At 40.1% G+C, this 17,500-nt stretch overlaps 2 protein-coding genes and 1 pseudogene across 7 annotated transcripts in view; 1 reads left to right on the top strand and 2 right to left on the bottom strand.

Moving 5' to 3' along the window:
- Positions 1–17,500, bottom strand: part of LOC145492241 (uncharacterized) — a 629,788-nt gene that overhangs the window by 198,446 nt on the left and 413,842 nt on the right. For all 5 annotated transcript variants that reach the window (XM_081471602.1, XM_081471598.1, XM_081471600.1 and 2 more), the window contains exons 14-15: positions 12,437–12,703; positions 11,843–12,091 (exon numbers count right to left, since the gene is read on the bottom strand). In XM_081471602.1, the coding sequence (XP_081327728.1) occupies positions 11,843–12,091; positions 12,437–12,703 (516 nt within the window). The remainder of the gene's footprint in view (positions 1–11,842; positions 12,092–12,436; positions 12,704–17,500) is intronic.
- Positions 1–17,500, bottom strand: part of LOC145492269 (fibroblast growth factor receptor-like) — a 113,430-nt gene that overhangs the window by 81,469 nt on the left and 14,461 nt on the right. The gene's annotated exons all lie outside the window — the stretch shown is intronic.
- On the top strand, positions 5,270–5,812 carry LOC145492687 (uncharacterized; annotated as a pseudogene).

Below are 17,500 nucleotides of genomic sequence, written 5' to 3'. Positions count from 1 at the left end.
TCGTGAATATAATTAATTTTCACTATGTGCGAAACCTTCAAATGGATCAAGCTTCTGGTGGTTGAATTACAGAAGGATGGTTTACAGATTCCTGTAGAAATTTCTTTGGGCAAATGATTGTGAGCGACGCGAGAGCTTTTCAAAGTACGTCAAAAATGCAAATATTTGACCGTCCGTCGTCAAATTTCAATTTACGGGTTAGACGTATATTTTAGCATGTGCCACACGACTTGACCTATAATAAGTTGAAATAGACACAGAGCTGATTATTTCGAAATGTTCTAACCTTATTTGTTGTAAAAGGCAGGTCCAAAGCCGATTTGACGTGTTTCTAGTCGATCTCTCACCATTCATATAAAGCAGAAGTTTGCTTTTGTTTACACAAAGTTAACGTCCGATGTACATCGCTTACTGTCAACCTATTATTGGTCGAATACTATGAATCTGTGACCATCTTTCTGTGCTTATGAACATCACTGCATCTAAGTCTAAAACGGCTGAGTGATTTGTAGATAGTTGCTTGCTTTACGCTTCGCCAAAATATGACGTTTGATCGATTGCTGACCATTGCTGATAAGCGTGTCGGCGCAGCACAATCTTACAGCCGTTATTTGTTCGTCACGCAATGCTGTCACGGCATATGCTGCACATTTTGATCTATTTTGTATAGAACACTCTCAGGATAAGTGAAACAATTTAATCATTGTTCATCTGTTTGTTCATATATATAATAATATGTGTATATTTATATAATCGCGTTCTATAGTGTACGTGGCGTCGGTCCACATCACGTTTGTTGTACGTTCTGACGTTTCAGACAACAGCTGATAAAGCTAGTGCCTGTACTCACTAGAATTTTAAGAAAATCGCCATAAGCAAATTATAGATCAATGAAGCAAGAACTAGCTGAAATAAAAATAGGAAATCACAACGTGTCTAATTCGTGAGAAAAACAGACTAAATTTAATTAGTAATTACGTGAGTAAATAACCCTAGCCATGCCATTTTATTTGGCGTATTTTGTTTGCTTAGTGGCGAGGCATTGGTATGTTGTTGTCAATACAGTCCAAAATTATCGTCAGTAAAATATTATAAATAAAACACCTATTGACCGGTTACCTTCGCGGCCACCATTTGGTCATTCCGATAAGGGTTTCATTATTGTCTTTACCCCTATTAAGGTTACAGTATACCTTCGGGTCGGCAATTTTCTTCAAATTTGGATTTTTGGGTCAAAATAGTGGTCGAAGAATAATCTCTAATTTCTGAAAAAAAAATTTGAAAAAGGCTAAATATTGGCGGAGAAATGGCGGTTTTACGTTTTCACCGGAAGTAAAAGTTTACCTCTTGATTGACAGCCCCATGGCGCGTATGCAATCAACCGAGACGATTTTCGCGGGAATTACCTATATGGATGTCACGAATTGACTACTCAGTTGATCAGCATTGTTGCTCTGACTACCCAGCATTTTTGATATTAGGCGTGTCTCTATTAAGTTATAAGTAAACATAGACCACGTTTAAACCATGAACCGGTTCGAAAAAGCGAAAACAGCGAAGAACGAATGAAAATACATCAATGAGTGAAGAAGCGAAAGTTCGCCACGCGGATGAAGCTATAGTTATCGTATAAGGCGGGCAAATATTCGTGGTAAGAGAAAAGAAAGGTTCTTTAAAAATTTCGGAACTTGACAGCAATAACAGGGATGCTGACAGAGACTCTTCTCATGAGTCCGATATCGACGAATCGTCGGACTCATTGAGACCATTTGAAATATTATCCATGCACAGTTGCCCACACACAGTTGCTCTCCGCGCTTTCTTTTGTTTGTTTCCTTCGCTCAGCCACTCTAGCGTTCGTATCCTTTTTAGTCTTCCCCATTTTGCCAGACCAGCTTCAAGGAAAACCGAGCTACAGAAAAATTATCTCTCTGCCTTCGGTTCCTTGAGCGCATTGCGAAACACAAGAGTTTTTTAGAGATTCGCGCGTAAATTTCACCAGGAGGTTAACGGTAGTAAACTTTCCCTGCACTGATTGGCTTAGATATCTGAGAACCCAGTTGAAGGCGTTTGTGGGCGGAGTTTGAGCGCTGTTTTCTCGAATAAATTTTTTCACTTGAAGCAGACACTTTAAAGAGTTATAACTCAAAGGGAATTTGTTCAATTGCTCTTAAATTTGGACAGTGGCTAGTTTAACATATAAACTACAAAACTGTATCTGGGAATTGTTAATTTCGAAATACTTTTTCTTCGAGAGCGATTTTTGTACGATCACTCCACATTTTTTTAATCCTATTTCGAAAATGTTCTGTAACTTTTTACTGCAATTGAATATGCCAAAACGCAGACACGTTTTTTAAGCGCTTTGGGCCCTGAAACCGAGGAAAAAATTAAATTGGCGGAAAACGATATTCGCTTTGACTTGTAGCTTTCGAAAGGTGATTCGGGCGCTCGCATTTAGTGGTCGTGAGAAATTCGTCAATTCATTTTCTTTCAAAATTCTTGGTATAGTTTGATAGCCAGCTCCATAAGCTTTAATTTGATATAGGGGTTTAGGTATCTACAGCTTAAACTGCACGCGCTACATCGCTTGCGCGCGAGACACCCCTGAAGGTATACTGTAACCTTAAGCGGCCACCCAAAATTTAAGAACTTTGTTTTGGAAAGGGCGATGGCAGATAAGAGTCTGATATTGAAGGTGCATGACGAGTGATAATTCAAACACACGTCTATCATGATTGTCTTGAATGTTCACCAAGAAATTTATAGCCCGACAATGAAAAATTAAATATTCAAGGTACACCAACCTCTATTTAAGCGGCTAGCCCCATTAAGCGGTCACCACCCATTTCCCCGAGGGTAGCCCACTGTATTACATGTAAACCAAAAATAATTGCATAGCGCGAAGAGACCTAGGTATGAGTTAAGCGTTACAGTATTACGCAGGGCATGTAGGTAGCGGTGGTCGAGTAAAAGATAACAACAGGGGCAATGGTAAACTATTCATTCTTTTCATTTCTTAATTCAATCTCTTCCTACTCAACACGATTGTGTGCTCCCAGTGATTCCAAGCCTTACGGAGCCTTACGTATTAGGATAGAAATTGTCCTACCTCTACCCCCTAAAATAGGATGATAGCATTGCGTGACGAACAAGGAACCGCTGCAAGCAAGGATTCAAGCCATCAAACCATGACGATCAAACGTAATATTTTGGTGTAGTGCAAAGCAAGCAACTATCTACAAATGGCTCAGCCGTTTTAGACTTAGATGCAGTAGTGATCATATGTGTCGAAAGAGGGTCACAGATTCATGGTATTCGACCGTTAAAGAAGTTGACAGTTGGCGATGTACATCGGACGTTATGTAAACAAAAGGAAACTTCTGCTTTATGTGCGACGAATGGTGAGAGAAACACGTCAAATCGGTTTTGCACCTGCCTTTTACAGCAAATGAGGTTAGAACATTTCGAAATAATCAGCTGTGTCTATTTCAATTTAACATAGGTCAAATCATGTGGCGCATGCTAAAATATACGTCTAACCCGTAAATTGAAATTTGACGACGGATGGTCAAATATTTGCATTTTTGACGTACTTTGAAAAGCTCTCGCGTCGCTCACAATCATTTGCCCAAAGAAATTTTTACAGGAATCTGTAAACCATCCTTCTGCGATTCAACCACCAGAAGCTTGATCCATTTGAAGGTTTCGCACATAGTGAAAATTAATTATATTCACGAAGTACTGTTAAGTGAATGAAATACATGTCTTCGAAATTTAATTATAATGCACCCAAAAAGACAACGCAACATTCCCTAAAATCAACCCAGTACACATTTAAACATTGCACAAAAATATTTGAGTGTTTTAAAGACAGAAGAATGATGTGGTTTTGCATGCGAGGCTATCAAACTTGTGTAATAAAACGGTGCGTCAAATGACGATTTTAACGGAATTTGGTAATTTGCATATTTCTTTGAAATAAAAGGATATTTTGCCAAAAAAAAACTATCCAGTAGTTTTTGTCATGCTCTAGCCTATCTACCATGAAAATATGAGCGAAATCGAATTTTTGACCCTTGCCGAGTTATTTTCCATTTTTATGGACAGGGACTCTTAATTTCGTGTGGTTAAGAGGGCAACCCCTACGAGCTGTTCCTAAATACCGCGTTAGCGTAACTTTGCCCAAAATAGAACACTTTATTGGGTTCATATCAAGTCCTCATTTTGTTCAAGATGTTGCCCACGGTACGCGCACGCTGAAGTTATCTTCGTGAGAGACAATCAGTATGCCTAATGTTGTACGCAATATGGTTGCAGCGAGGATAATCAAGCAACACGTATCATATTGCAAGGAAATCGCACTCAGCCATTTAAGTCAAGGAGAGCTGTAAAGGGTTTAAAGTATTGTCCCGCCCAACAGAAAAAAGCACCACAGGGTCTGGACAACAATAGCGCTGATGGACTGCGTGGAGTTGAGAAGCTAGAAAATGTTATCAGGAAGCTTGGAGAAAGGGGCAAGAGTTCTGAATAGGTAACTGGAGTGATCAACCTTTTGATGGCTTTCAAAAGTTACCTGAAGGACAGCTATCGTCTGCACGTCTCCACTTCCTCGAGGTGTCCAGACCACTGCAGTATGTTTGCCTTGAGTGATCCATCAGAGCCAGAATTTTCTGAAGAATGTGATTACTCCCATGATTTGGTGTGCAATGACTGTGAACGTCTTTACCATCTAGAAAGTTTGATGAAGAATGCTTTCTCAGACCCTGAAGTTGTTTTTATAGCAATGACGAAAAGGAAGATACGCTCCACGATGTGCAAGTTTCTCTGGAGTCAATCTATGCCTGGAAACGTCATCAGCTAAGGGCCGTACACTAGGACAGAGCAAGACAAAAAGTCTTGGATGACGTCGATTCAAGCAAGATTTTTATCACGCAAGATTTTGCAATGAAATTCTTGCCACGCCGTTTCAAAGAAACATTGATGGAATGGTTCGGTAAACGTGGAATAAGTTGGCACATCTCGCACTGTGTACGTCGCACCAGCTCAAACGAATGTGAAGTCTCTGTGTACTCGTATGCATATCATATGCGTATCGTATGCATCAGGTGGACTACTTGTTCCCATACGGCATATCGGTAGGTTGACTGGTATCTACATCAAACGTTATGATTTCTCAGAACCACAAACAGGCAAGGGACCGTGTGACAGGAGCTCCGCCCACCAGAAATCCCATATTAACCGGTTGCTTAATGAAGGAAATGATGTTATGTCAGCAGAGCAAGTCAAAAAAGCTTTGGAGTCACATGGCGGCGTACGAAGTGTTGTTCCGTATGTGGTAGAGTATTCAGAGTCAGCCGGTAAGTGCCCCACACCGCGTATTCCAGACGTAAGTCTTCTTCGTAACTACCAGTATTGTAACGACGGCCTAAGGGTATGGAAGCATACAATATTGGCACCGGGAAACAGGTTGCATGGGAGAATCTTGATAAGGATGGCAAGATACTACCTTCTGAACTTAGAATCATTGAGAGCGGATCACTGGGGAATAGTGAATCTGTTAAGAAAGATAATACTTGCTTGGTGGCAGAACTGCCTGGTCCGGCGAAACCTGTAAGGTCACCCGAAGAATCTGGAGACGAGGAGAGAGATTGCGGTCTGTTCAGCTGCCCTGAACCAGGGTGCGTCAAGCAGTACATTACAATGGGCAAGCTTGAAAAGCACATGCATCGCTGCAGAGAAACACGCCTTTCAAGACGTTTCTGAACCTGTTGGTGATAAAGTAATCAAGAGATGGGCCGAACAGTTTTAACAGGTAACGTCAGAGAATCTTTCATCCCAACTGGAAAACAAATTCTTTGCTCTCCGTCTCACAGAAGACCTCAGCGTGACCACATATCAAGTTCTTCAGAAAGGCTGGGCTTTGAGGGTACCTAGGCGGGTAACACGTTTTCCTGAGAAGGTCAGAAATTACCTCCAAGAGAAATTTGACGTCGGTAATGCTACAGGACATAAAGCTGATCTTGTGCAAGTGTCCATCGACATGAGATGTGCAAAAGATGAGCTTGGTAGGCCCTTATTTGCCGCAAGCAAATGCCTTCAAACACAGCAGATTCGTTCATTTTTCTCCAGGCTTGCCGCAGCACAGAGAAAGAACATGCAAAGCCCAGCAGACCTAATCTAGGACGAAGTACGAGATCTAGAAAGTAATACTCAAGCAGAGCAGTATGAAACGGAGTTGCAAGAGCTGCGTGAAGGTATCATCGCTGAGGTCGCAGAGAAGCACCCTATATGTTATGAACGCTTCAGCCTGTGTGAGATAAGTCAGCAAAACAAGTTGAAAAAGTTCAACATAGACATGCTCGTAAGGATTTGTGAACATTTTGAATTAGAAATCGCCACTGTTTCCAGAAACAGAAAGGAGGGTTATATTAATCAAATCAAAGAGCTCATTGGAAGTTGCAGCTGCAATATGTAACTGTTTCAGTTAAATTTACTAAGATAGACGTTCATTACATAGAAACGCTGGTTTATGTAACTGAAGCTCAGAAAAGTTTCGAGAAAAGCGAAAAAAAGAAAAGATGGTACGTGATTACATTACATGCCTTAGATACTGCAGAAATTTAGTTTGGTGTATGTAACTACCATTTGGATAAAGATTGTGGTTGCATGACTTAAAAAGTGAGCCCAGTGACTTCATGTTTCACATAACACGCAAGTCTTAATTGCGACAATCCGAGGTGATGGAACCTTTTCGCTTTAAATGAAGCCAGAGAAGTTGTTGTTTCTGGGAGAAAAGAAGCCAAGACATTTTTAAATCAAAATAAATGACGAATTTATTATGTCAAAAAGTTGAATAGCCTTTCGTGTTTACGTGGTTTAGAAAAATCGGTCACGCGAGTTTATGTTGTGTGTTATTAATAAATAACAGCTATTAACAGCATTGTCAATAGCTAATATTAAAGTTGAACTGAAAAGTATATAAAGCCAGACATGGAGTCTCTATTTCATAGAATGAATCAAGGCACTTAACCCTTGGAATACCAACTACGCATATATTCGTAATTAATGGTCGTGCTCTTTGTACCACTTGTGACGTCATCAATCTAAATGTCATCAGATATTCTTGATAAGCAAATAGTAGTGCTAGGCTAGCCCTTTCCGCACAATGGTCAGGTTTACATATCGATGACATTCCGACGTCGCAAATCGAAAAACGTCATCAGTTTTGGTGCAAAAACGGTGGTAAAATGGTCCACAACGCCTATGATTGATCAAGGTCCATTTCTAGGCTTCGCCCGTAATTAACATCCAACTTTTCACTGCAGCCAGAAAGAACATACAATGCAAAAGGTAGCCAGTGTAAAAGGGCCGAAAAAAACAGAAAGGAAAGGGCCAACAAACAAAATTGAGAACGGTTAATAGCAGAAAAAAAAAAAATTTTGGTCCAAATTTTGGCTTATGCGCATGCCCGGAATTGAAGTTTTGCTCAATTTTGTACCTAATCCTCGAAAAATCTCTCCTTTTACTAGAAAAAAGCTTTCGTAGCAAAACAGCTAAAAAACCTGACTAAACGGTTAAAAACGGTATTTTTTGGCGAAGGTTTGGTATTCAAAGGGTTAAGAAAAATTCTAAGTCAGATAATCTCAAATTATTTTGATTTTTTTAAAGAATTTCACGCTTACAGCTTCAGTTCTTCTACGCTGCTTGTTATGGAAACATCTATTTCAGCAAAAGCAGTAGAAACCACAATTTAAGTAAAAAATGTATATTTTTCGTGTCCTCGCGGGGGGTCTGTGAGTGTCATTTTCTAGTCAAGTTAACAATCCTTGAAAAACAGAAACCCAAACTTTTAACACGTTGGCCATCAATGGCAAGGTACTAGCGACAAGGCAGTGTAGTTTTTATCTCTAGAAGTGGGTTGGACCCTGCGTAAACACTTAAACAGTTGAGTGACTTTTTCCATTTTCGGTAAAGTGAAACTTACTAGGAGCTATTTGAACTATTGCACATGGAAATTGACAACTTGTTCTTTGGTTTTGTAGCTATATTTGTAAAGTTAAAGCATGTTACTAATAGTGAATAAAGTTATTTGCATCGGGAAGTAGCATTGGTCTGTCATTGATACAGCAAATCTGTTCATAAATTAGACCCAATTTATCACAATTTTCGCCAGTATTACCTCGCTATCTTTTAATTCCTTTTCTGAGACAATTTTTTGAAAAATACTAAGAATAAATGACATCAATCTATAGCGCCTGGGACCCTTTTAACATAAAATAAGTTTCAGGTAATTTGAAGAAATTCTATTTTTTGACATCCGCCGCAGTTAATGCGAATCTTGTAGTCAAGCTCTCATAATACGTCACACCAAACCAACTATTTTTGTCGCTTGTCTTCGCGAAAGAGGATTTATGACGGGCGCAATCGATATCCACTGCAGGCAAGCTCGACGCAGGACAGGCATACCCTGTCCCAGGGGCTGTACGAAAAAGTTTAGGCTGATTAGGTCTTTTCCCGGTTCTTTCTCCTTATTCTTTCACTTCAATGGTGACCCATCTGGAGCTTTCGAAGGCTGATATTAGCTGCTAGCGCGTGTGTCACCAGGTATCTCTCTCAGCAGCCAGCGTAGACCATTGCCATGGTTTATGTTGCAAGATTTAAGGGACTTCTTTAGTGATTCTTTGTGTCTCTAACATATGCTTTCTATCACGATGGCGAACAGAACGCTCACCATACAGCAAAATCTTTAGTAGGTGGTAGTATGTCATCCTTAAGCGGCTGGTCTCAATGCTGGTGATGTCCGCCTTTTGGTGGACTTCGAGGTTCTTAAAGAAGTCACCGCAACGAATATTGAGAATACGATGGAAGCAGCGCTGATAGTAGCCTGATTCTCAGACGTCCGAGGTCGTTCGCGGCCCCTCTCTCCCTCTCCCGTCTGATATACTCTGCGCGAGGTCGTGTTCATGACGTCAGAGCCATTGTCAATTTTCAACAATCAGAGCGGATGTACCACATCCCGGGAAGTGTGGAATGTATGGAATGTAATTTAAAATGGAAGGTTTCGAATTCGAGTCAGCTGTGCAAAATGCTTGCCAAGTTTTGAGCGTGGAAAAACTGTCCTCTAAACAGTTCCAAGCGCTCAAAAACGTTTGTTTCTGGTATTGATGTCCTTCTTAACTTGCCAACGAGATTCGGAAAGTCGCTTGTGTTCCAAATGGCTCTTTTAGTTCACGCCGAAATCACGACGCCACGATGGATTTGCAGCGAATCCAGTGAAGACCAAACAGATTTCTTACGGAAATTTGGCATATCAGCTGGCTCGATTGGAGAAGACAAGGCTCAGAATCTGAAGATTGAGAAAGGAGAGTGCTCCGTGGTATTTTCGTCGTCGGAGTTCTTTAATACTAGGAAATGGTCGGTGGCGAAGGTTTCCTGGAAAAACCGGACTTTTGTATGGAAAGTATTTGTTGAAATATTCTATGTAAACAGTTTTGTTTTTCACAAATTCATTATGTACTCACACTTAACAGCCAAATACATCACTAAATACAGTTTATTATAATGATACTTAGGAGGAACATTTCATATCCACTCACGTCAAACAAAAATCTACCGTTTTCTTTATTCCTTTTTTGCAAAACAAGCCATAAACGAATATTACGGGAATGCTATTAAACTTAAAAAAACGCAAAAAGGGGCCTCAATATAGAAATTGTCCACACCTGTACAAAAGGTTCTTCATCTAAATTGCTTTTGGACGCTGTCTTCCTATTTGCTGCACCGAGTTTGTCCGGTGCCGGTGAGAAGAAATTCCTCCCAATGTTTACACATGCTGGAAATGCCTGCACAAATACAGTCTATTGTCCACCTCTAGTAGTCGATCTTACAATCTGAAGAGACTGTGCAACCCGGATGGGTGAACTGGTAGGCAGCTTTCAGCTTGATCTGGTCAATGAAGATTATTGGTTGATACTACTCTTCATGGGGGGGAGGCTTGCCGATGACTTCAAACCTGGAAAGGGAAGTTTTTTCAAAGCAAGAAGTCATTCGCTGCAACGCTGTTAAGTTTTAGTGTGGGAGACGGGGGCATTAGCTGTCCCAAGGTCTTCCTTTGGTCTTGTAGACGTCTCAAGTTAAACAGTTTCCCATCAGTGTGTAAACAAATGTATTTCCCGTCACCTTTGCCCAAGGATCACCTGAGCATCATGCTGAAGAGGACTGTGAACGGTGTGAGGGCTACGAGGCGTCTCAGTTTGAAGCCGTTTGAAGAGCTGTGATAGGTCGTTGCTTTGTCTGATCTGGATGGATCATGTTTAAAACCAGCGGCAACCTGGCTTTTCCAGGATTCTCCAAAGACCGTTTCTGCGCACGATGTCAGATGTTTAGGCCAGATCGATAAATGTGTTTGACTCTTCTCCTATATCTGTCTAAGAATATGTCTGTTTTGCGATGGTTTTTCTGAAGCCGCACTGGTTTTCAGAAAGTTGAGCTTTGGCAGTGAACGATACAAGATTGTTCAACCGTAATCTTTAAAAAATGTAACTTCGATGAAAAGCTCCATTTTTTGCTTTGTTCTTGTACCAGGTAATGGTAACTCCACCACAACGGTCGTGTACCCTGCTCCCGACAACGGACAAAAAACTTGTGTAGAGCTTGGTATGGAGAGCTGAACCTCCATTTTTCTAGACCTTAGGTGGAGCACCATTAACCTCGGCGACTTTACCACTCTTCAGGTGCTCTATCTTGTAGTTCTATAGTCTCATCATCTTCAGTTTTCACTGGCAGTTGTGCAATGCGAAACTTGTAGGGTCACGAACAGTGCGTTTACACTGTAGTTGGCGCTGGAGAGGGTGTGGAAGTGTGCAGACCAGCGCCTTAAGATAGATTTCTTATAAGTGAGAGCTTCTTTCCATCTGCACTCCGTGTGAGGCTCTTCTTGTGGTAAGCGTGGCCCGTACACAGGGTTAGGGTTCCCACGATAGTCGCCCAAGCGTGCACATAGCGTGTGTTACCCAAGCGTGTGCTGTCCCAGGCTGAACCACCACACTCCAGGATTAACCGCACCATTCGTTGTACGGTCCTGCAAGCATGGCGGAAGGCTTATTTCTTCATTGGTTTGACCAAGCGTGTCAAGATTATGTTTGTAATACGAATCGCAAATTAGTCAGGCATCCCTGGCCCGCGTAGCCCCGTGGGGGCTGGGAACTGTTTCGAAAACATTGCGGATTGGGAGAAAAAAGAACATGACGAGAGAGTTTTGTAATTGAGAGTGACGGTGAAAATATTTTTAAGAAAGCAGTTCCAACTCGTCAGAATATTGTCTGAAAAAGTATTTCTGACAGTGGACATAGTTTGTAAATCTATTCTTTGCTAGTAATTCTTGAAATCAAGGTCGTTCCCTTAAAAACAGTGCTTGTTCTTGTTGTCTGCAGGATCTGTCGGGAGAGTAGAGGCGTATACACTGTAGAGGGTAGCGTGTTGATGGTCTCGTAGTTGGAGACGCATAGAGATGAGGAAATATGTTAAAAATACACCCATTTTGTAAAATCACGTGAAGATTGCTTCATGTATTCACATGATTCGCCCTTCGAAAATGGCCGCAAATCATCTAATCCAGTTCAGAAACTACTTTCTCGAGCAATTTTCTCTTTTTGTCATTGTTCAGGCCCATGGACTTGTTACAAGAAGACAGAAAACTCTTTAATAGCAATCATTCAAATGCACAGTCAAATATAACGGTCGCCCTCATAAACACTGTGGACTGATCAGCGATTTTTAGCCTTCTCGTTAAACTTAACATTACGAAATTTCTAGGTAGAAGATCTAGTTATGTTCTTACACTGCACATCAATGACCACCACTGTAGAGTCCTCTCCACAAGTGTTGTTTGCGGTGCACCTGTATTCTCCAGCTTGAGCTCGGCTGGTGTTAGTGATGTTCAATGGGTTTCCCGTAATATGCTCACCAGTCGCGACCTTTGACCAATATACAGTTGGATCAGGAATACCTGCAGTCACATTACAGTACACTTCAACGTTATCACCTTCTTTGACGACTTTATTTTCGACCTGCTCCACAGATGCCAGGACTGAAAAATACAATCAAATGTAGATCTCTTATGCATGTCCTTCGCATGGAATCAGACACACTTAGGTGGGTGCTTCAATATAAGAACGAAGATTGATTAGCAGACTTTCTAAGACAATCTGAATTTTTTATCTTCCAAATGATGTAGATATGAAAGGTTGTCTCTCACCGCTGCAGCAGGTAAATCCCACCCTACATCTCAAACCTCCCACGCGTTCCCCAGCAATCTTCTTCCGACTCCCAGCTTGATTATACATGGTAATCTTTTTATCGCTCATTGAATACTTGAAATACATGTAGATTTTTGCCATGAAAATGCAACATAGTTAAATAAATTCAAACTTACCATCAACAGCCAAGGTAGTATTTCCACTTTTTCCAATCCCTTGGATAGAATTATTCGCCTCGCATCTGAACACAAACTGGCCAGACGTTTCCATCGTTTTCATCCAGGTTCCTGATATTTCCATATTCTTAATCACGGTGTCATTTTCAAACAACAAATAAGTGTGCACTGGTGGGTTGGCTTCAGCAGTGCAGGTGAAGTTTATTACAACTCCTGTACACACTTTGCTTGTTGTATTTGTTGTTAAGCGGACATTTTCAGGTAGATCTACAAGAAAGATAGCCAAGAAATCAAACAATAATAATTAAAATTGATTTTCGTTTTTGCCATTATCTACTTAAACGACATAGTAGGTTTTTGTCGAGGAACTGGCGGCCCAGGAAATTTGATGTTCTTAAAACAAATATTTTCCAGAGAAGTGACGCTACCAGGGCAAATATGCTATTTTTAAGAACAGCAAAACTTCAATAGGGCAACTATCAGACCGATAGTTCCGAGACAGAAATATTTTCTTACACTGAACATCAATGCTTGTCACTGTAGACTTCTGACCACAAGTGTTGTTTGCAGTGCACCTGTATTCTCCAGCTTGAGCTCTGGTGATGTTAGTGATGTTCAGTAAATTTCCATCAGTGGGGTTATAACCACCACCCTTAACTGTTGTCCAGATAACAGTTGGATTAGGAATGCCTGCAGTGACATTACAGTACACTTCCACATTGTCACCTTTCTGGACAACTTTATTCTCTGCTTCTTCCATAGCTAGTGGAACTGGAAACAGAAATGAAAAGCCACTTAAACTAAAAGGGTTTATTTTTAACATAACTAGATGAACGCACAGAAATTTTAAGCTTATTAGCTGGGGAAAAGATATCTCAAGGACCTCCAGATTGTAACATTTATTTAGTTTCCACTGTGATGACTGAATTGTGTAGATTAAAACCTTTATTGTGACCGGCCAACTTTAGTGCGTGGAAAATCTTGTTACAACACTAAACAATATTGACACAGTTTCTGTACAAAAAGTAGAGGCTTCTAGAAATCCCTCTGATGTACTCCTGTATTCTATTTTGCCTACACGAACTACCGATGAAAATGATTGTTTCAATTTGTTATGGTCAACTTAATGCTTAGACTTGACAAGACCAGTTTAACGAGGCGCATTACAAATGCTGTAAAAGGTGAATGTATAACAGATTTTGTTGAATTACTATTTATCAGAATTCATTCTCTTACCATTCACAGTCAAAGTGATACTGTTCCTGCTTGTTACATTTCCTACAAATTGATATGCTATGCAAGTGAAAACAGACTTTCCTCCTCTTGATATCTTCTTTATCCATGATCCACTCTTACTAAAACTGAATCCCTCTTCATCATCAGAAAGCAGATAGCTATAAACTGGTGGATTGGCTTCAGATGCGATGCACGTGAAATTCACCCACAAATCAGAACAGTCTTTGTTCTCAGTTGTGTTAGATACTATGGTAACATTATCAGGCTCATCTACAGGAAAGGATGATCTTGTGTTACATGTAAATGTCAGACGTAAGTGTTTCATTTCCACAGTATAACAACTTCAACTAAATGAAGGTCACCAGAATTATTTTGATTTTTGTCAAGTTAAAATCATAAACAGCTACGCCAGTGTTGTTTGTCTGTTTCCAGCTTGCTGCTGAAACCAGTGGTGAATAAAATCAGGGTGATACTTGAATATCACTGAGCAGATACTTCTTTCCACAAGATGAAACGGTTAATTTTTTTTTTTTTTTGCGCAGATAACCGCCGTCACATACCTCATAGAGCATGTAGACACAACATAGTTAAAAGTGATTATGACAGGGAGTTAAAATTCTGATTGGTGTAACTCAGCAGAATATAACAGGACATACTGACGACTTTAGCAAGTGAAACAAAATACAATCTTCTTCAGAAGCTCTTGTGATATGTCATTGTTAGGGTTTTTCCCATTTCAGTTAATTTATGTTACCGTTATGTCATATCAACTGGCTGCCTGTGTCTTGACCGGAAAATGCATCCAGGTGGTTTTCAGACTGACTGATGTCGGTGATGGCAAGCTGCTCTGCGCACAATACGCATTTCCGGGCTTCGGAGTATTTACCTACTCTGGCTTTAAAGTCGCCTCGAACAATGAGATTGTCGTTATCTTTGCTGGGACGTTCTACTGAAGCTGCAGATCGGGCTAAATCCTCTCCTTATCTAAACGATCTTCCGGGAGAGTAGGGACGTATACATTAAAGAGCGTGGCGTGTTGATGATCTCGTAGTTGGAGACGCATAGAGATGAGGTAACATGTTGAAAATAAACCCATTTTGTGAAAACCACGAGAAGTTGCTTCCTGTATTCAAATGATGCGTACTTTAGAAATTGCTCGGGATCATTTTAGCTCATCTTCTCCAGTTCTGAAACTACTTCCTCTTGTAATTTTATCTTTCTTTCATTGCTTAGGTCTATGGACTTACTAGAACGTGAAAAAATATCTTTTTTTATGGCAATCATTCAAATGCACTGCCAAATATAACGGTTGCCCTAATAAACATTTTGGCCTGATCAGCACTTTCAGTCTTGTCCATAATATTCGCTGTGATTTTAAAAATAATTTTTATTTACAAGGCTAAAGGAGTTAAAAAGTAAAAAACACCGAACGTTTTCGACTCTAGGTCATTTCAGCGTAAGTAAAGACCGCCCGCTAATTGTGTATTCAATATATCAGTTACGTAATTCCTGATTTATCTCCTGCCCTTGCAACTATCTTCATGACTAAATTGGAATCAGATGTTGTCCGACCCTTTAACCCACCATTCTATGATCGGTATGTTGATGATTGTTTCTCCAAAAAGAAGAAAGATAAGCCCGATGATCTACTTGAACTTCTTAACAATTACCATCCTAACATTGTTTTTACTGTCGAAGAAAATCCCGACCATTTTCTTGACACTGCTTTCACTTAAGACAACCAGTACGACTGCAAAATCTACAAGAAACCGGGAAAACTACCTACGCATTGGAAGTCGGAAATTCCTACAAAATAGAAAAGAAATTACATCACTGGCGTCCTACAGAGAGCCAAACGTATCTCTTCTCATTTTAACAACGAAATCAAAACAATTGAAAAAATAACTGCTGGATACGCTAACAGTGAACAGTTTCCTGAATGATTCGCCTGTAGACGATGTTATATTCCCAGTCTCCTCTTTGAAGAACGCAAGAAAGTTTTCATTAAGCCCCCTTACTGTAATGAGAACGAAAACCTTAGTAAAACTTTCATTTCCAAACTTCACGAATTCCAAGTACATTTCCATTATCCTGTGGCAAACAAGAAAAATCAGAAGCCTTTTCAACCTTAAAGTAAAATACACTCACAGATCAAACGCAGTCTACAAAGGAGACTGTTCTTGCGGTGACAGCTACATTGGTGAGGCCAAGAGGAATGTGCAAGTGCAATTTGATGAACATACTAACAGTCGTAGCCATTTTGAGATACGTGTGAATTCTTCGCATTCTTTTAGCTGGCGCATACTTTGCACGGCTAAATACATTACAAAGCGTAAATAATCGAAGGCCTGTACGGGTCCGCAAATGATCCCAGGACCGCAAATGATCCCCAAATTGGACCGCAAATGATCCCGGAACGGAAATGATCCCCATATTGGACCGCAAATGATCCCGATCAAAAAATAACGAATGGCATGGATGGTGGGATGGTGTGGACAGGGAATTGGCGTACGTGAATACCGATGTTTTTATTAAAGCCATCTTATAATTATAATGGCTTACAACTTGAATTTTTTTGCATACTTTCGACTAAATTTTGTTGCTAACTACGATGTTATGAATATCACCACTCAATCATCAAAACACGACTTGGCTTGCATTTCTTTGCAGTTCTCAGTAAAATTATGATCAGTGCAACATACGCTACATATCCTCCTTTGTTAAACATTGATATTTCGGTGTTATAGCTAAATCACATTTTATCAGCCATTAACGCCACTCGTCTAAAGTTTTAGACTAAAATCTAACCATGAAGCAACTATTAAGGAAGACGCTGTCACCTGAGTAGACCCTCAAGCCTACAACGCTTCACCACTCTGTAAAACACCTAGTGTGTAGCACTGGAAATTTGAACAAATTTATTTTGTAATTTTTCCTTCGTCGTATTTTGGCTTTAATTCCTCGGAAATGACTACTTGAGTATTCTAAGAAGCCAAAATTCCAAGCTATAGTTATGAAGTTAAGCTTCATAACCAAGCAAGGCTAAGGCTTGCGCTTTGTTTTGGCAATAATTAGCTGTTTGATAGATGTTTGATACTATCGCCACCGGAATTTCGAGAATATTTACAAGTATGTGTTTTTCTAAGACTTCTAATTCAATAGATCGTCTTCACGTGACGTGTTTTTATCCTCATCAGGCATAAGAGGCGGTATATTTATATCTGTTTAAAATTAGCGTGCTTCGTTTGGACAACAGAGCATTTTGAATTTCAGGGTTATGGAGGTTGTGTGACACAAGGCCACGATCGAGTTTGTTGAAAAATATATACTTATCTCATGATTTTGAGCCTTTTTAGAAGTTACAGCATTAGGAAAAGTGCTTATGTAAATGCTTGTCTGTTTAGTTCTGATAATCAGTCGCCTAGAAAGCCAAAGTAAGTTCCAGATGTTTCCGGCCGCCATATTGGTGTACCACGGCGTTTAATGGGCTCCTTAAATTTAATTTAGGACAAATTTCTGAAGTTTGGGGAAACGCACAGGCCGAAAACTTGGAGAAGTGTATTATTCAGTTATCTTCTATAGCGTACATCACAATTTCTTAGCTTTTTCCATTGGTTGGTTTTCGATTCATTATTTTTTTTATTGCGTGACACTGAAAACGATCTGTACCGTTCGAAGAACAAAACAGCAACTATGGAATATTTTTTTTGTAAAATGATAAAACATGTTTTTTAGTTCATAATTTTTGTACATGTTCTCACCTTCCTCTGATATAGATCCATGCCATTCCTTATTTTTTGATCGGGATCATTTGCGGTCCAATATGGG

The sequence above is a fragment of the Orbicella franksi genome, chromosome 7 (assembly GCF_964199315.1).
Source record: "Orbicella franksi chromosome 7, jaOrbFran1.1, whole genome shotgun sequence".
NCBI classification, from domain to species: Eukaryota; Metazoa; Cnidaria; class Anthozoa; order Scleractinia; family Merulinidae; genus Orbicella; species Orbicella franksi.
This window is presented reverse-complemented; position numbering and strand designations above follow the sequence as displayed.